Genomic DNA, 20,811 nt, shown 5'->3' with positions numbered 1-20,811 from the left:
CCATCCTGTTCTCAAAAATTGGCCAGGGGAAACCTTATGAATAGCAGAGAAACACTGTCTGATGCATTAGTGAGCAACTTTATGAATAGCTTGGAAACATTGTCCGACATAGTGCAGGAAGACTAGCCACTTGGGTTGGAAGGCACTCAAAGTAGGACTGGGAAAGAGCTGCCTCATTAGAGTAGAACCAACCTTAGTGATATGGATAAAGTAAGTCTTTCAGGACCTCCATGTGCTGATGTGGTATGACTCAAATTGAGGAGAAACAGCTGCAAACATCCATTAATAATCAGAACATGGAATGTACAAAGTATGAGTCTATGAAAATTGGAAGTTGTAAAAAATGAAATGGAATGCATAAATACTGATATCCTAGGCATTAATGAGCTGAAATGGACCGGTTTTGGCCATTTTGAATCAGACAACCATATGATCTACTATGCCGGGATGAAATTGGAGAGGAATGGCGTGGCATTCATCATCACAAAAGATGTTTCAAGATCTGTCCTAAAGTACAATTCTGTCAGTGATAGGATAATATCCATACACCTACAAGGAAGACCAGTTAATACGACTATTATTCAAATTTATGCACCAACCACCAAAGCAAAAGATGAGGAAATTGAACATTTTTATCAACTTCTGCAGTCTGAAATTGACTGAACATGTAATCAAAATGTTTTGCTTGTCACTGGAATGCAAGAGTTAGAAACAAAGACGAATCACCAGTAGTTGGAAAATTTGGCCTTGGTGACAGAAATAATGCTGGGGATCGCATGATAGAATTTTGCAAGATCAACGACGTATTTATTGCAAATACCTTTTTCAACAGCACAAACAGCAGCTATACATGTGGACTTCATCAGATGGAATACACAGGAATCAGATTGACTACATCTGTGAGAAGAGGCAATAGAAAAACTCAGTATCTTCAGCCAAAATCAAGCCAGCAGATAATTGTGGAACAGACCATCAACTGCTTATATTCAAGTTCAACTTGAAATTGAAGACAGTTAAAACAAGTCCACAAGAGCCAAAGTATGATGTTGAATATATCTCTCCTGAATTTAGAGGCCATCTAAAAAATAGATTTGATAAATTGAACACTAGTTACCAAAAACCAGAAGAATTGTGGGATGACATCAAGAGTATCATCCATGAAGAAAGCAAGAGATCATTAAAAATATGAAAAAGAAAGAAAAGACAAAATGGATGTCAGAAGAGACTCTGAAACTTGCCCTTGAGCAAAGAGTAGCTAAAGCAAATGGAAGAAATGACAAGATAAAAGAACTGAACAGAAGATTTCAAAGAGCAGCTTGAGCATACAAAGTCAATTACTATAATGAAATGCGCAAAGACCTGGAGCTAGAAAACCAAAAGGGAAGAACATACTTGGCTTCTCTTAAGCTGAAAGAGCTGAGGAAGAAATTTAAGTCTCCAGTTGCAATATTGAAAGATTCTATGGACAAAATATTGAATGATTCAGGAAGCATGAAAAGAAGATGGAAGGGATATACATAGTCACTGTACCAAAAAGAACTAGTTGATATTCATCCATTTCAGGAGGTGGCATATGTTCAAGAACCAATGGTACTGAGGGAAGAGGTCGAAGCTGCACTGAGGGAATTGGTGAGGAACAAGGCTCCAGGAATTGATGGAATACCCATTGAGATGTTTCAACATACAGATGCCCCACTGGAGGCACTCACTTGGTTATGCCAAGGGATTTGGAAGACAGCTACCTTGCCAACTGACTGGAAGAGTTCCATATTTGTACCCATTCCAAAGAAAGGTGATCTTACAGAATGTGGAAGTTATTAATATCATTAATATCACACGCAAATAAAATCTTACTGAAGATAATTCAAAAACACCTGTACCAGTATATTGACAGAGAACTTCCAGAGGTGCCAGCTGGATTCACATGAGGACATGGAATAAGGGATATCATTGCTGATGTCAGATGGATCTTGGCTCAAAGTAAAGAATACCAGAAATGTGTTTATTTGTGTTTTATTGACTATGCAAAAGCATTTGATTGTGTAGATCATAACAAATTGTGGATAACATTGAGAAGAATGGGAATGCCAGAACACTTAATTTTACTCATCAGGAATCTGTACTTAGACCAGGAGGCTGTCATTCACACAGAAAAAGGGAATACTGCATGGTTTAAAATCAAGAAGGGAGTGTGTCAGTGTTGTATCCTTTCACCATACTTATTCAATCTGTGTGTTGAGCAAATAATCTGAGAAGTTGGACTATATGAAGAAGAACATGGCATCAAGATTGGAGGAAGAATCATTAACAATCAGCAATATACTGATGATACAACTTTGCTTGCTGAAAGTGAGGATGACTTGAAGTACTTACTGATGAAGATTGAAGAATACAGTCTGCACTATGAATTACATCTCCATATAAAGAAAACAAAAATCCTCACAACTGGACCTATAAGCAAGCATTACGATACATGGAAAAAAGATTGAAATTGTCAAAGACTTCACATTGCTTGATTGTACAATCAATGCCAATGGAAGCAACAGTCAGGACATCAGATGACATATAGCACTGGGCAAATCAGCTGCAAAGGACCTCTTTCAAGTGCTAAGGAGCAAAGCTGTCTCCTTAAGGACTAAGGTGCTCCTGTGACACAAGCCATGTATTTTCAATCACCTCATATGCATGTGATTGCTGGACATTGAATAAAGAGGACTGAAGAAGAGTTGATGCTTTTGAGATGTGGTGTTGGTGAAGAATGCTGAAGTACCATGGACTGCTAAAGGAACTAACAGATCTGTCCTGGAGGAAGTGCAGCCAGAATGCTCCTTGGAGGTGAGAATGGCCAGACTTCATCTCACCTACTTTGGTCATGTTGTCAGAAGGGACTGTTCCCTAGAGAAAGATGTCATGCTTGGTAAGGTAGAGGGTCGATGAGGGGAATTGACACGGTGGTGGCGGCGATGGGCTCAAGTGTAGCATGAATCATGGAGCTGGCTCAGGACCGGGCGGGCGGTGTTTCGTTCTACTGTACTAGGGTCACTATGCATTGGAGATGACTTGATGGCACTTAACAACAACAAAAACAACAGGTGGCTCCAGTCCCCTAGTTCCTATAAATGGTGACCTCACACCCTTGGCCTGGTGGGCCCCGTTCCTCTCCCTCTTGGGCATGGCAGCCCTGTCCCCTCACTCTTAGGCAGCAGCTATGGCTCCATTCTACTAGCTCACATGAACGAGCAGCCCCATATTCCACGATTGAATTGGTAAAGGTCTAACTCTTTGAAACCTAGCTATGATGGTAGTTGGGGGCTATGATGGTTCCACCCCCAAAGGCCATGGTCCTACCCCTTGAGGCTGAGGCAGCTCTTCCCATTTTCTTAGTCTCCTTCTGCCGATTAATGCCTGAGGGCAGCCCACTCTGCCAGAAATCTTTCTGCCCAGAGGACAATTAGCTTTCTTGCTCTGTGGGCCGGCCAACCTGCTACTCCATTTTATGCCAGTCTCTTCACCAATTAATGCCCGAAGGCAACCCACTCTGCCAGGAAACTGTCTACCCAATGGCACCTGGCTTTCTCCTCCGTAGGATGGTAAGCCTGTTGTTTTTTAATGCCGATCTCTGGGCTCTGTTACTGCCGTCTTTCATGCTGGTCTCTCTGCTGGTATCTCTCTGCCAGTCTCTTGGCTCTGCTTCTGCCATCTCTCATGCCATATGCTGGGGTCTCTGTGCCAGGGTGTCAAGTCAAGGACGCACTCCATTCCTGTTTCCACATTTTAGGTATCCGTCAGAGCAGCAGCCCATTCTTTCTGTACCAAATTTTGTTCTGGTTACCTAGTACTACTCTGACAGGAATATACCACAAGTAGGATGGCCTTAACAAACAGGAGTTTATTCTTTTACAGTTTGAAGGCTTTAAGTCCAAGTTCAAATTACCAGGCTCTAGAAGCTGTGTAAAATCCCGTCGACCTTGGGCTTCAGCTCTGCCTCTTGCTCCCAGCCCACTGAAGCTAGAGGCATCTCTTCACTCAGGCAGCTAGCTACTGGCTGCTGAGGCTGACAAGCCCAAGGTTGACAAAGAAAATGGCACAGTCCCGATGTTACCAAACCACACAGCAGGCCATTAATTCAAGTCCATTGTAAGTCCCAAGGTTGGCAGAGCATGGCAGGTTGCTGAACAACGGCACAGCTACATGTAGGGTCCAAACGTGCCATAAACTAGAGACTATCCCCAAGGCTTCTCCTTATGTACAGGAAGTAGACTACATCCCAAAGGCAGCCACTCAACTACTTGTGGTAGATTCCACCATGGAGTGGATTGCCAGTCTCATCATGAGGAATAACTACCACCAGCTGCCTAGCCACTCAACCATGCCCAGCCAAGTTGACATATGAATTTAACTACCACAGTGAGTCAGGCTGATATTGGTTGTTGTATGTTGTTGGCCAGCTTGTGCAGAAGCAAGTTGTGGCCCTCACTCAGTAGGTGGGACTGCAGGACATGTAGGTATGGTTGGGTTGTATGGGCATGGTTGCTGTCTCCCACTCAGTTAAATAAAAACAACAGTCATAAAAACCACCAAAAAAGTAAAAATGAAGACAAAAAACAGACTCTGCATAAACACATAGAAACATCACCAAAAACAAAAAAAAGTGCAAAGGCAATAAATGAGATGAAATATTTAAAGAAATGCTTTTAAAAGACCAAAGATATATAAATAGAAAAAGAGAAAAAAAAAAAAAAAAAAATCCTACAATATCTGTGAAGAGGAGAACAAGAGTAAAGAATTAGAGTAAGAGAATAATGAGGGGAAAAAAATGGGATAAATGCAAAAAGAAAACAATGGATGAGAAAAACCACAGTAAAGAAAAAAATGGGAACCAAGAAAAGGGAAATGAAGCAAAAGCCCAAAACCAGTACCTAGAAAGGGAAAAAGAAAGCATGAAAATAAAAGGGAAGCGAATAAATGAATGAATGAATGAATGAATGAATATTAAAAAAAAAAAAAAAAGAAAGAAAAGAAAAGAATAATTTAACAACCAAAAACAATTTGGGGAGGTGGGAGGTGGGGCAGGGAACCCAGGCTCCATCAGAGCACACAGAGTGGGATGGAATTCCTGCTAGTCCATAAGGGGGGTGGAGGTGAAGGATGGCCACACCTCCGTTCACCAAGAGGGTGTAAGGTATAAGAGTAACAAGTGGTATGTTGCACCTTTCTAGCCATCAGCCTCCAGTATGTCCATACTGTCCTCAGCAAATGTAGCCTAGTCTTAGGTCCCTGGAATCTGAATGAGAGTTCTGTCACTTTAAATATCCAAAATGGCCACCACTTGTAAGCATTCAAAATGACTGTAACCTCCGTACAGCTGAAAGTCCACAGCTCAGTTTGTCTCCTTTGCTGTTTTCCTTTTTAGTCATCTGCCACCAGTGAAGTTGTCCATGCAGCTCTTAGCAAGCAGGGCCATTTTTTTAGGTTAATTCTCAGGTCTTAACAATGCTTGGAAGTATTCAAACTGTCCATGACATCAAGATATCTGACAGTCCACAACTCCATTTGTCTCCTTGTTCACTGTTTTCATTCAGGTTCTTCTACTAGTTGGTGTTTAATCCACTTCTATATCCTTCCTTTCAAAGTGCATGTCTCCAGGATTATCTTCTGTATCTGTGTCAATTGGTTTCTCTTTTCTTTGTTGAAGAGGGTCTGTGTAGTTTGTCTGCGTATTCCGCCATCTCATCAGAAGTCCTGCGTATATTGTTTTAATGGATTCTTGTTATGCTTTCTGTTATTTGTCTTTCCATATAGTTGTCTTTCCCCTTTTAAAGAAGCCCTGGTGGCACAGTGGTTAAGTGCTCAGCTGCTAATCAAAACATCAGCAGTTTAAACTCACCAGCTGGTCTGTGACAGAAAGTTGTGTCAGTCTGCTTCTGAAAAGGTTACAGCCTTGGAAACCCTATGGGGCAAGTTCTACTCTGCCTTATAGTGTCACTGTGAGTCAGAATTGACTTGACAGCCAGTTCTTTTCTTTCTCTCTTTGTAGATTTTAAGCTCCTCAAATGTTGTATATATCTGTAGGGTCGCTGTGAGTCAGAATGGATCGCAACAGCTTTGGGTTTTTGGTTTGGTATATATGCATACATAGTAGGGAAGGCAGTGGTGTTTCAGTGTCAAATTCTTGCCATCTCCAGAGCAGGAGACCCACTCTCTATTCTCAGCCAATGAACCTCATGCACAGTACCACTCATCTGTCAGTGGTAGCTTGCACGATGATGCTGAACATGTTTAAGTGAGGCTTCCAGACCAAGGTGGAATAGAAAGAAAGGCTTGGCAATCTGCTTCAGAAAATCAGCCAGTGAAAACTCCATATATCATGATTGTCTAACTCTGTTGTACATGGGTTGCTATGAATTGGGCTTCCACTTGAGGGAAGCTAAGAGCAACATATATTCTAGATGTACAGTATTTATTTATAAATGTATTGATTTATGGATTGAAGAAAAATTTGAATACAATTCAAGATAATACAAGAGATGCCATAGGTAGTACATAGTTATTTATGAAGTAAGCAGATTGAAATGTTTTGTTGGTAAAGCACCTGGGAAACAATTGCCCACTTGATATAAAAAATTCGTTAATGATTGATTCCTGTATCCCAAACATATTAGTAAATCCTTATAATAGATATTTGTTACAGGTATGAGTTAATCTCTCAATCTCTATCCCTCCCATGCTGTTGTAAATGTGGCTTCATTTCTTTTAGAGAATTGAGGAGTAACTCAACTCCATTGTCATTGGTTTGTCCTAAACCAAACCAAACCCACTGCCATCAAGTTGATTTTGACTCATAGCAACCCTTTAGGAGAGAATAAAATTGCCCCATGGGGTCTCCAAGACTGCAAATTTTTACAGAAGCAGACAGCCACATCTTTGTCCTGTGGAGTAGCTGGTACGTTCCAACCACCAACCATGTGGTTAGCAGCCAGATGCTTTAACCATTATGCCACTAGAGCACCTTCATTGGTCTTAGCAGCTTAAAATCTCTACTCTCTAAATTGTTCCTTTGCTGCTCAATTTCTTCATTCCTTTTCTTTTTCTTCACTTCTGAAATCGGGCCATTATCTTCTCTGTCTCCTCTCCTGTTTGTGCCCCTTTTTAATTTTGATTAACCTTATGTGCTTATTTGATCTTTCTGCCCTGATCTTCCTCTTCTGTTTAAGCACTGGCCACCTGTGCCATGATTCTTCCTTTTTAGCTTTCATCTCTCACTTCTACTATTCTTATGTTTGTCTCCCTCATCCCACGATTCAGAACATTTTTTTTTATCAGTCTGTCATTTTTGTTTTCTTTCTGATAGGCAATTAACTTTTTTGTGTACCTAAAATAAAAACATTATTCTAAATCAAGGGCACCTAGCGTGTGTAAAAAGTTGTAAAGGACTTGATTAAAGTTTTTCCAGCTTTGAATGCATTTTCATTTCTAATAACCACCCAAGAAAACAGTTAAATACAAAGGAAATACAGTATGTGCAGTTGCTCATGGGTTAGAACATCTTGCTCAAAGATTAGAAAGTACGTTTTTGTTGTTAGGTGCCATAGAGTCGTTTTCGACTCATAGCAATGTATGTACAACAGAACTAAACTGATTACCTGACCAGCCCCAGCCTCACAATCCTTGCTATACCTGAGCCCATCATTGCAGCCACTGTGTCATTCCATCTCATTGAGGGCCTTCCCCTTTTTCTCTGACCCTCCATCTTACTAAGCATGATATCCTTCTCCGGGAATGGTCCATTCTGACAGCATGACCAAAGTAGGTGAGATGAAGTCTGGCCATTTTCACTTCCAACGAGCATTCCAGCTGCACTTCTTCTAGGACAGATTTGTTAGTTCTTCTGGCAGTCCATGGTACTTTCAGTATTCTTCACCAGCACCACAATTCAAAAGCATCAACTCTTCTTCAGTCTTTGTTATTCATTGTCCAACTTTCACATGCATATGAGATGATTAAAAACACCATGGAGGGTTAGGCACACCTTAGTCTTCAAAGAGACATCTTTGCTCTTCACCAATTTAAAAAGGTCATTTGCAACAGATTTGCCCAGTGCAATATGGCATCTGATTTCTTGACTGCTGCTTCCATTGGTGTTGATTGTGTAACCAAGCAATATGAAATCTTTGACAGCTTTAGTCTTTTTGCCATTTACGTGATGCTGCTTGTTGGCAAACCTAAAGGTGAGTTGCCATGAGTTGCAACTGACTAAGGGAAGTGAGTTTGAACCTGGCAGATCAGAAGTACAGGTGTTCTTAGGACCTCTAACCTTGCGTGTAGTATCTCATGCCTTGGGCAGACTTAGCAGTCTGAAGGACTGTGCCCTTTAATTTGTGGCATCTGACCAAGTACTGGGTAGTTGGGGTCCAAAGAAGAATTGAATTTGCGGTTGGTGTCAGAGAAGACATTTAGATTTGATGTTAGGAGAGATTTATTTTATAGGACCAGGAAAGATTTTTCTAAGGAAGTGACGTATAAGCTGAGATCTGAAGCTTATTCTACTCAGTGTTCTTATTTCTCTGAATGTCTCATAAATGTTTTCTTTCAATCAGGATCCAAAAAAGACCCATATATTATGATTGGTTGATTGGTGATACGTTCTTAAGTTTTGTTTAATGTATAGATTCTTTTTCTATTTCTTTTCTTTTTATTTTCCTTGTGTTTTTCCATGGAAGAAACTGGACCTATAAATTTCCTATAGTCTGGACTTTGTTGATTGCATTTTGTGGTATCATTTAACATGTTCCTCTGTCTGGTGAGTTAAATGTAAATCAATTGTTAGATCTGGAGGCTTGATTAGGTTTAGACATATTTGCCTATTTTGGTAAGACTCTGTCGAAGGTAGTGTAATATATTTCCATCAGGAGGACATAATAACTGTTTCTGTATCTTCTGTGATGTTTACAGCAGTTGATGATTGCCTGCATCCATTAATTAGAGGTTGCAAAATGGTGATATTCTATCATTCCAGAAGGGTGGAACATAAATATTAGATGATAAATATATTATATTGGTTTTAAGATTCTTTAATTCCTGTATTTGTTTAAATCATCTAGAAGGGAACAGATTTTATTTTGTTAGTATGTATTATCCCATTTGAGAACCACAGTATTGCTTGTATTATTCGTATTTGAATTTGAAAATTGCATGCAATCTAGTAAGATGCAGCCCTTTAAGAGCTGTACATACACAGATTATCTGCTTGACATTTATTTTGGACACTTTGGTGGTGGTCTACTCTCGAAAACTGAAGTTAAGAGTAGTGACTTCACTAGGGTTGGTGTCACCCAGTGTGGTAACTCGTGGTGACTACCTTCTCCCCCACCATGGACCTCCTCCTGTACCAGACCATACAGAATCCTTAGTAATGTTTTTTTTTTTTTTTTTAATCAATTTTAATCATTGCATTAAATGTAATAAATATAGTTGTAAATTGCTTAAATGTAATATTTCTTAGATTCTATGAATACAACAATTGTTTTGTAAAATCTTTCTACATTGAATTACATTATTAGTTACAACATGATTAGTAACTGAGCAGAAGGCTTTTTTGATTTTTCTCCTTTTCCTTTGATTACTACTTCATTTTCAAAAAAGTTATTGATGTAGGCTCACAAATCCTACTTCACAATATTGTAGCTAAAAAGCTAGAAAATTTGACAAAATCAACAACTATAAAAATACTGGCAGCAAGAAAACAATATTGCATGCAGATGAAACCACGTGATTTGAAGCATCATTGTAATTAGATAATTATGGCAATTCTGACTGGAGCATATTACAAGATTCAAAAAGTAAATTAACATAGTTTTTAAGCCTTGTAGGTACATTGATACATATTAGCTGGGCTTACAAACAATGTTTTTGTTGTTCTAACAAAGTATAGGGAGCTCTAGTATCATAGTGCCTAAGGCACTAGACTGCTAACCAGAAGGCTGGCAGTTCAAACCCACCAGCCACTCCCCGGAAGGAAGATGGGGCAATCTATTTCCGTAGTGATACTGCCTCGGAAACCCAAGGAGGGGTCGCTGTGAGTCGGGTCCAACTCAGCGGCACATAACAACAACAACAAAGTATAGGGAAATTTTTATGAAAAATAATAAATTTCTACTGAAACTTTGCATAAATTTTTATAGACCATCATTTCAGTGTCAGCCCCTCTAATTGTGTCACCCAGTGCAGTCTGTACCCCCTGCATGTCATCAGTGATGCCACTGGTTGAGAGAGGTAGTAGATATTAGAAGCTACAGATATGCATACTGATTCTTTAACCAGTGAAAACACTTACTATCGAGTTGATTTCTACTCATGGCAACCCTATTTGCATTAGAGTAGAACTGTGCTCCATAGAGATTTCAAAGGATGATTTTTCTCAGAGTAGATTGTCAGTCCTTTCTTCTGAGGTGGCTCTTGGTAGACTCACACCTCCAACCTTTTGATTAACAGCCAAAGATATTACTTGTTTGTACCACCCTAGGATTCCTTTATGTGAGTGTTAACAAAAATAATTTCTAATACTCTGTCAGTATACAAAGTGATTTTCGTTTGTTTAAGTTATTCAAAACATCATATTTTAAAGTTACAGTAACTTTTTGTATAACTTCAATTTAAAATCAGAGGAGACACATGGATTTATTCCAGGCCTAGAATCTAATGTCACATTTGTTTGGTTGCCAAATAACGTTTTTAAAACTAGAGACATACTGTTCCCATAGCCCTTATATAATTTGGAATGAGTTCCTTCCTAAATGTGGTAAAAAAAAAAACCTTTTTTCACCAAATGCCTGCTTTTAAAGAACATTTAAAATGGCACATATTTGAATGTTTACCTTTAGCCATTGCTCTTCAGTCATATAATTAATACATATTTTATGATAATAATAATAGATAATATTTAATAATATAATTACTATTATTGTAATTATTAATATTTTTGGAATATTTTGAAAAGCCCCAACCCAGAATGGATGCTATCTTATTGCTACTTAGAACACTGCTTCCAATTTTGTGAAGTAAAGAACTCTGTCCCCCACCATGTACAATCATGAAGAAACAATGGGAAATGGAACCTCTAAAAGGTCAAAAAGGAGCCCTGGTGGAATAATGGTTAAGCGCTCAGCTGCTAGTTGAAAGGTCAGCAGTTCAAAACAACCAGCGGCTCTGTGGGAAAAACAAAACTGACAATCTGCTTCCATAAAGATTTCAGCCTAAAGTAGATAATGATACCATCTAGCTTTATAATGGGGAAGTTCTACTCTGTTATATAGGGTTGCTATGGGTTGGAATCAACTCAACGGCACAAAACAACAACAACAACATGATTCCAAAGGGGTGGTTCACCAGTATTTATGCACACATACCACCACTGGATTTGGAATTTTAGGGATGTACAGAGTAATGATATGGAAGAAGGTTGAAAAGATTTAGGTCATCTTTAAAACCATTTTTCCTCCTTTGATGTCATGTGAATTGCTTTTTGCCTTCTTTTGTTCCTCCATTTTCCAGTACCTTTAAAATCCTTTCTACCTGTCCTCTTTTTCTTAAAGAATTAAAGTTACAGAGTGAAGAGGGAATGTTGTGAGACTGTCATAGGTAGGAAAATACTGACTGTTGAATTTAGCAATATGGATTGTGCCAATATATTTTCAAAACAAAGCATTTTGCCTAATTTTGGGATTGTTGTATTCTATCAGGTCAATTCAGATTCATAGCAACCCTATAAGACAGAGTAGAACTGCCCCATAGGATTTCCAGGGCTGTAATCTTTACAGAAGCAGACTACCACATTTTTCTCCCATGGAGTGGCTAGTGAATTCAAACCACTGACCTTTTCTTTTACAGCCGAGCACTTAACCACTGTGCCACCAGGGCTCTTTATTTTGGTATTACTATTTGAGTTATACATGACTGACACAATTTTTTCATACATAAATTGCATGAATATTTGAGGTATTTAAGTCTTAACATTTCTGTCAGTTGTCTAATACGTACTTAAAATAGAAACAAAACTCACTCTGGAGTTGATTCTTACTTATAGCATCCCTACCTCTGGTACCATAGTGGGTAAGACATTTGGCTGCTAACCAGAAAGTCAATGGTTCAAACCCATCAGCTGCTCCACAGGAGGAAGATGAGGCAATCTACTTCTGTAAAGATTTACAGCCTCTACAGAGGGAAGAGGTGACTATGGGGAGGAAATGGGAAGAGAGCTGTTACATTGTGGGGAATTGAAATCAATATCATAAAACAAAATGTGTATGAATTTCTGTATAGAAAATGAATTTGCTCTGTAAACTTTCACCCAAATCACAATAAAAGTTTTAAAAAATTAAAAATAATCCAGGCACATTAATGCTTGGAACTCAAGATGGTGGTGACAGGTTTAGGACACATTTTGGCCAGCTGGAATGCTCCTTAGAAGTGAGGATGGTGAGACTTTGCTTCACATCATTTGGTCACATTGTCAGACTCTGAACCAGGTGGATTGATACAGTGGCTGCAACAATGGCCTCAAGCATAGCAATGATGGTGACGATGACACAGGACCAGGCAGCATTTTGTTCTGTTGTGCTTGAGGTCCATGGTCCAGAGGGGAGAAACTAGAGGACAAGCCTCTTATAGTCAAGTACCATGCCTGCCTTTCACCTGCCCCTGGTGCCAGCACATGGTAGGTGCTCAGTAAACATTTGGTGAATAGATTAAAGAATTCCATCAGCAAACTTTTTTTGTTGGTTACCAGGGATGGGAGGGGAGGGAAAATTCCTATATAGGTTGAAAAAAAATTATGTATGTATATATATATATATATATATGCACACATATATGGAGCTCTGGGAGCTCTGGTAGCATAGTGGCTAAAGGCACTTGACTGCTAACCAGAAGGCTGGCAGTTCAAACCCACCAGCCACTCCTTGGAACGAAGATGGGGCAATCTACTTCTGTAGTGATACCGCCTCGGAAACCCAAGGAGGGGTCGCTATGAGTCGGGTCCCACTCGACGGTATATAACAACAACCACCACAATAATATGGAGCTCTGGTGGCATGGTGCCTAAGACATTTGACTGCTAGCCAGAAAGTTGGCAGTTCAAATTCACCAGCTGCTCTGTGGAAGGAAGATGGGGCAATCTACTTTTGTAAAGATTTACGGCTTCAGAAACCCAATGGGGTTGCTATAAGTCAGACTCAACTTAATGGCAATGAGTTTTGTTTCTATATATTTATATAGAGAGAAACCAAAGATTATTAGTGGGGTATGAGGGAGGAAGAAAGGGAAGCTTTTGTTTGTGGGGGATTGAGTTTATGCTAATGGTGGTGGAATATTTTGGAAAAGGATAGCAATAATGGTGACACAACATGAAAAATGTCATCAATGTCCCTGAACCATAAATGTGGAAGTTGTTATATTGGTGAATGTCTTGCTGTGTATGTTTTCACCACAATAAAAGGAAAAAAAAAAAAGATCTGCAGCCTTGGAAACCCAGTGAGGTTTGCTGTGGTACAGAATCAACTCAATGGCACAGTGTGTCTGTTCTTTTTTTTTTTTTTTTCTTTAAATTAAGACAATTTATACAGCATATCTAAAATAGTTTTTAAAGTGATTATTTTATATAGGTCAATAGTAAAGCAAATCAAAGCTTGTTAGGAATGAACCAGATTGTCCTACTTAAGAATCAGAAGTTGCAAAAAATGTAGTCATTGGGTTAATATGAACAATAAATTTATGATAGTTTTCTATGATAGATCATGACTAGAATATTCAAAAGTTATAGATCATAATTACCACTGCTGACTGCTCTAAAAGGGATCACAATGGAGGTCCCAGAGAGAGTGGAAGAAAAATGTGAAACAAAGTTCAAAATTATGAAAAAGAGACCAGGTTTACTGGTCTGATGGAGACTGGTGGAACCCCCAAGATTATGGTCCTTACACACCCTTCAAGCCTAGAAATGAAGTCACACTCATGGCTCAGTTTTCAGCCATATAATAGGCCTACAAGGTGAATGTTAATACCAGGGTGGTACACAGTCATTAGAACACTCAAACATAAGAGATGAAAAGGGCAGCATTTTCCCAGGAATAAAGCTAAGAAGGCAGGAAGAGATAAGAAGGAAGGATTCAGGGAAATGGTAAACACAGGGAAGAAGTGGGAAGAGTGCTGTTATATTGTGAGGATTGCAATGAATGTCACAAAACAAAATGTGTATGAATTGTTGAATGGAAAACCGATTTGCTTTGCAAACTTTCACCCAGATCACAATTTAAAAATTTTTTTAAAATGGTCAAGATAGTTGAACCACTAACACTGAGGGAAGTTCATTCACTTGAATTTTATGATGATTTCATAAAAGTATTCAATGAACATTTACTATACATGCAGTCTGTACTACTCACAGAAAAATGAAACCCAGCTCTCCCTTCAGTGAATTATAGGCTAGTGGAGAAGACTAAAGATGTGGAAGTAGTAATTATAATACACTGTAAGCAGTGCTATGATAATAGCATTATAAGATGCTATGGAACATAATATATTGCCCATTTATTTTTTTGAGAGATGGTCAGGAAGAAAGAGTCATGCTTGATCTGGGCCTTAAAGAATAAACAGGAACTTGCAAGCTGGGTAAGGTAGGAAATGACATTCCATATGAGAGATGAGTAGTAGAGGAAATAACATCCCCAAAACTCTACTTCCCATAGGGGCTGACACAAGCAGTGTTGATGATCTGGTTTACTTCTCATTATAGGGCACTTGAATTGGCAGTAAAATATAAAACACATGTGGATACAGTTCTTGCTTACCGTCAGAAGTTTCTGGAGACATTTGGTAAACAGGAAACTAATAAACGATACTTACAATATGCAGAAGGTGTAAGTATTATGCAATATTTTATAACACTGTATGTTTTAGTATAAATATATACAATATTCATCTTAATAAGACAAACTTAGAATGATACATTCCATGATATCTAAAAGAATTACCGTTTGTTTTATGATGCTTGGGCCTTATTATTACTGTATGATCATAGTATTAAATTTTTTTCCTACAGTCTTACAACCATATTATGACTGACCGCAGCCTGTTTTCATAACATTCAATTTGTGTTAAGTTTGGGTGCTAATTGAAATTTACAGATAAATAATTTATAGATATCTGGGATAAAGGCTTCTAACTTTTGAGTTTTGACTTCCACCAGTTGTTCTTTCTCCTCTAGGGGAATTATACAATCACAGAGGGCTCTGACTAGAACCTGGATACTTTATGACTTTTTAGAATTCCAGGGAGCTGGGTTACACCTGATAGAGATTCCTAGCTTAGGTATACTTCATTGCCTAGAATTAAGAAGTCTAAATCTTTGCTCTTTAAGCTCCTACCAGAATCTCAGATTTTATCACTTCAGTTTGAAGAATGTTGTTCTAGTACCTGTCAGCCCACAAGAAGACCCAGAACAAGAGAATATGCCCCAGTGCTTAAAGCAGAACTGATGTTGGCCACCCACCCAGATCCTTCTAGGCTCATGCAGCAGAAATAGAGTTCAATTCTCTAGCCATATAGGTCCAAGAGGCTAGACTCCCAAGAGCTGTGATAATGAGACACGAGAGTTTGGTCCCAACTCTGTGAACCAGTTGTTTTCCTTAGCCTTTTATTTATTCATTCATTTAAAAAAAAAGAAAAAAAAAGATGCTTATATGAACCAGATATGACTTCTGTGTTCTTGGAGCATATAGACTATGTTGGACCACTCCCCTTGGGGCGGGTGGATTAGAAGAACTTTGAGGAGAGAAGAGGAAAATGTGCCTATAATTCCTGCTAAAGCCAACATTATCTACTTAGCATGTTTAGAATTCTGGGTGTCATGGTCTACATGTTTGTGCCTCGAAACAGTTGTGAATGGTGAGGCCTTTGGGGCCATTCTTAAATTTTAGTAAGACAACTTCCACCTCTGGATCTAGGATAATTACAAGTTATAGATTTCTTGGTAGAAAGGGGACATATTTTATAGAAGCTCTACAAACTTTCTGTTTTCATTAGGAACCTGGTTAGTATTTAAATGAATCTTCTGGTAGTATGAGGGTACTACTGGGACAGACTCTGAGGCTTTGTCCTGATTCATAGACTGTGACAGCAACCACCACTGCTAAAGTGCTAAATAATCCACAGAATACCAGTTTACCCAATTTTTTTAAGGCTTTGAAAATATATCCATACTTTATTGTATAATTTTTAATCATATTAATGCTAGTCTCCCTTCTCCTCATTGTCATCAATATTTCTTCAGTATTTTTATATTAGGTACTTTTGAGAAGATAGAAAATACAATCCTTACCCTCACAGGAGCTCTGGTAGCATAATGGCTAAAGTACTTGACTGCTAACCAGAAGGCTGGCGGTTCAAACCCACCAGCCACTCCTCGGAAGGAAGGTTGGGCAATCCTACTTCCGTAGTGATACTGCCTCGGAAACCCAAGGAGGGGTTGCTATGAGTCGGGGCCGACTCGACGGCACATAACAACAACAACAACAACCCTCACAGAAATTATAGATAGTACCACTTAATATTTTTCTTTTTTTTTTTTTTTTTTTACTATATATGTATTTAATTGTTACCAAAACGTGTTATCGTGTCACATTGTTACAATTACTCAGAAGAGTAGCAGAAATTTTCTAAGTGGAATAACCAAAACATCATAGGTTATTTTGATGCCCTATAGTACTCTGTTCTAGATTTCTACTTTTTATTCTTTGTAAATACAATTTGACAGTTAAATAGAAATCATAAAGCAGCATTTTAAAATGAAAAACATTTTTTACTTAAAAATTCCTACTACTGATTTAAAATTTAACCATAGGAAAATATCTTTTGGGGATATCTGTATTACTTGTTAGTCTTCTGATTTTATAATCACAATGTATCATTTGTACCTCTCTATCTTTGCCAAAATTGTAATTATATAAATTCTTTATTTTAGAACTAAGACTGGAATAGAATAAGATTATTTTAAAATGACATTGAGAAATTTATTGTAGATCTCTGCTCAATTTTTACAGACTCCCAGTACATAATATGTGAAAATTTGTAATTGCCTATACTCTTGGGTAAAAAGGAGGCATAGTGGTTAAAGCATTTGGCTGCTAACCAAAAGCTTGACCATTCAAACCCACCAACTGCTCCACAGGAGAAAGATGAAGCTGTCTGCTTCCATAAAGGTTTACAGCCTTGGAGACTCTGTGGGGCAGTTCTACTCTATCCTATAGGGTCATTCTGAGTCAGAATCAACTTTATGGCAGTGTGTTTGTTTTGTTTTGTTTTAATACTCTTGGGTGAATAGAACTTACTAAAGAAAGAAATAAGAAATTTCTTATTACTTCATATCTATGAGCCCTGAAATGTTATTTGGACATTTTTAGTATAAAATATGGAAATCTGTGATTCATACAAGGTCTTCTAAAAACCCCATTATTTGGAATCATTGTACCTGGCCTTCATTGATGTTCAGTAAATATTTTAAAAATACATTGCAAATCTGGCAAATAAAACCAAAGAATACACTCAATCTACTGAATACATATTCTGTGTAAGTAGAAGAGCCAGAAAATGTTTAAAACATTATGCTAGGAAAAAGAAAAAAAAAAATTGAATTATTGGGCAGAATTTTAGAAACTAAAGAATTTTTAAGAATATCCAGAAGTCAATTCTTTAGTTGATTCTTGGGATATAAAATAGTAAATATGGTCCTGGCCTTATGAAACTTATATTCAAATGGAGGAGACAGAATTAATTATACAGTTTGTTGCTTAATTTCTAATTGTGGTAAGTGCATTGAAAGAGGTATACACAGTGTATGAGACTTTATGAATGTGGACCTAACCTAGGATGGAGGAATCAGTACAGACTAAAACAAACCAAACTCACTGCTGTAGATTTGATTCAACTCATAGCAACCCCTCCTTGGGTTTCCAAGATGGTATCAATACAGAAGTAGATTGCCCAATCATCCTTCTGAAGAGTGGCTGTTGGGTTTGAACCACCAGCCATTTGGTTAGCACTCAAATGCCTTAGGCACTGCCCCACCAGAGCTCCCAGTAAAGACTAAGCAAAGCAAATTATATTTGAGCTGAGCTCTGAAGAGTGAATAGAAGAAACTGACCTGGGGTGAGGATCAACATGTTTCAGACACAAGGCAGACACTGAAGTGGAAGAGAGAAAGAGCTAATGAGAGATTGGGGGTTATGGGGCAAAGGAAGGATTTTGGATTTTATCTTAAGAGCAATGGGAAGCCATTGCAAGGAAGTAACATGATCAGTTCTCCCTTTTAAAATTCTGATTGTTAAAAATAAATGGAAAATTTTACATTACCACAAAATTTTCTTGAGTAGGATTTTGTCAGTTAAATGATGTGATCATAAGAGCAATGGATGAGATAATGAAAGAATGGGGAAGGGACCTGAGTGACTGCTCTGGGCCCTAGGTCAATAGTGGTTGGAATACTGTAGGGTCTTAAAATCATGTGAAGAGAATTGGCTTCATAATAAAGGCAATGAGAACAGTTGGAGGTTTGCACTCAAGAGAAAGACTTGAAAGGTAACTCCTGATGGGGAGGGTGATGACTAGTAACCAGGTAGGACATTACTATAATAGTTACACTAGGAGATGGAGAGGGAAGATGGAGAGAGTAAGACTAGTATAAGAAAAAACTGATCAGTAAAATCAAGAAAACATTGTGGTTGGGGTGGAAGCTGAGGTGATAAGGCAGACAAGGCAAAGCATTTGAGAAGGACTTGAATATTTCCAGTTTGGGGAACTGGTAGGTGAGGATGTCATTAATTTAGATAAGGAATGAATGAAAAAATATAAGTTCGGGACTTTTTGAGGTTGAAATCCTTGTGGATTATCCAGTGGAGGTATCTAGTAGGCAATTGGAATATAAATGTGAACAGCAGAGGATATTCACAAAGGAGAAACTAGGAACTAACCAACTAAATAAATTTATGTTCATGACCATCTCGGTATAGTTGAAGTTAATGTGAGTTGATAAGAGCTCCCAGAGAAAGCATAAGAAGGCTGTGGCTGGAACTCTGGTGAATACCAACAACTAAGAGGTTGTCCAGCAGAAAGATATTTGGGGGAAGGGTGGTGGACAGACTGAAAAGGACCATTTAGAAAGGAGAGCAGAACTAGACAACAATGTTATTATATATGAGGAATTTTGCAAACATCAGTAGTCAGCAAGGTCCAGGGAATGCTGCTGCCTTAGGACCATTTTCTTCCCTGTAGCATGCTCTTCCTCACTCTCTCCTCTTCTTCATGTCTTAATGTCATCTTCTCAAGGAGCGCTTCTTTGATCACCCTTTTTGATATATAATTCTAGCACTCACTATCCCCCTTCCTTGTTTCCAAAATGCTTACCACTCTGCCACAACATATACACACATATATATATTTATTATTTTTCATCCTGTCCATCTATCCACCTGTAGATCAATGTTTGCCATCACTGACAATGCAGTATTGTATATGCAAAAGGGTTCATCTTTGTTGTCTGTACCTCCCCTGTACCTCTCTGTCTTCCTCTTCTCAACTAGTGTTGATCACTCACATTTGGTACATTGCCCTTCCCTTCATCCAAATCAGTACTTATCTCTACCTATCTAGCAGTGTTCTCTCTCCTCCCTTCCTATCCCTTGTAACCAACAAAGTTAGTTTCGTTCCATATATAAACCTTTCCTTGACTTTTCGCAATAGTGAACTAATACATTTGTCCTTCTGTGATTCCTTATTTCATTCAGCATAATGTCCTCCAAGTTCATTCACATTATGCGGTGATTTGTAGATTCTACATTATTCTTTAGTGTTGTACAGTATTCCATTGTGTGTATGTACCATAGTTTGTTTATCCATTCTTCTGTTGATAGGCATGTAGGTTGTTTCTATCTTTTTTCTATTGTAAATAGAGCTGCAGTAACATGGGTGTGCATATACCTGTTCTGGTCCTGGCTCTCACTTCTTTAGGATATATACCTAGTAATGGGATTGCTGGATCAAATGGTATTTCTTATTCCAGCATTTTAAGGAATCACCATACTGCTTTCCCCAGTAGTTGTATCATTTTACAGCCCCACCAACAGTGTATGAGAGTCTCAATCTCTGCATCCTCACCAGCATTTGCTATTTTCTGTCTTGTTGAACTTTGCTACTAGTGCTGGGGCAAGGTGGTATCTCATGGTTGTTTTGATTTGCATCTCTCTGATGGCTTAATGATTGTGAGCATTTCTTCATGTGTTTGTTGGCTGCCTGAATATCCTCTTTGATGAAGTATCTATTCATGTCTTCTGCCTATTTTTTAATTGGATTGTTAATATTTTTATTGTTGAGGTGTTGGAGTTTTCTATAAATTTTAGAGATAAGCCCCTTCTCAGACATGTCATTGCCAAATTTTTTTTTTCCCAATCTGTAGGTTCTCTTTTTATTCTCTTGGAGAAGTCTTCTAAGCACATAAAAATTTAATTTTGAGAAGATCCCGTTCATCTAGTTTATCTTCAGCTGTTTGTACATTTTGGATTATGTTTGACAGTCAAGATCTGTGCTGAAGTACAATGCTGTCAGTGATAGGATAATATCCATACGCCTACAAGGAAGACCCATTAATATGACTATTATTCAAATTTATGCACCAACCACTAAAGCCAAAGATGAGGAAATTGAAGAATTTTATCAACTTCTGAAATCTGAAATTGACCAAACATGCAATCAGGATGTGTTAATTAT

At 38.3% G+C, this 20,811-nt stretch overlaps 1 protein-coding gene across 1 annotated transcript in view; it reads left to right on the top strand.

The window, feature by feature from the left end:
• The window catches only part of IFT80 (intraflagellar transport 80), a 259,541-nt gene that overhangs the window by 221,339 nt on the left and 17,391 nt on the right, over positions 1-20,811 (top strand). The window contains exon 18 of the mRNA XM_007948772.1: positions 14,789-14,912. Coding sequence (XP_007946963.1) covers positions 14,789-14,912 — 124 coding nt within the window. The remainder of the gene's footprint in view (positions 1-14,788; positions 14,913-20,811) is intronic.

This window comes from Orycteropus afer, unplaced genomic scaffold, assembly GCF_000298275.1.
Source record: "Orycteropus afer afer isolate SDZICR_OR568_19922 unplaced genomic scaffold, OryAfe1.0 scaffold00223, whole genome shotgun sequence".
NCBI lineage: Eukaryota > Metazoa > Chordata > Mammalia > Tubulidentata > Orycteropodidae > Orycteropus > Orycteropus afer.
Note: the sequence above shows the minus strand (reverse complement) of the source record. Positions and strands in the feature narration are given on the sequence as shown.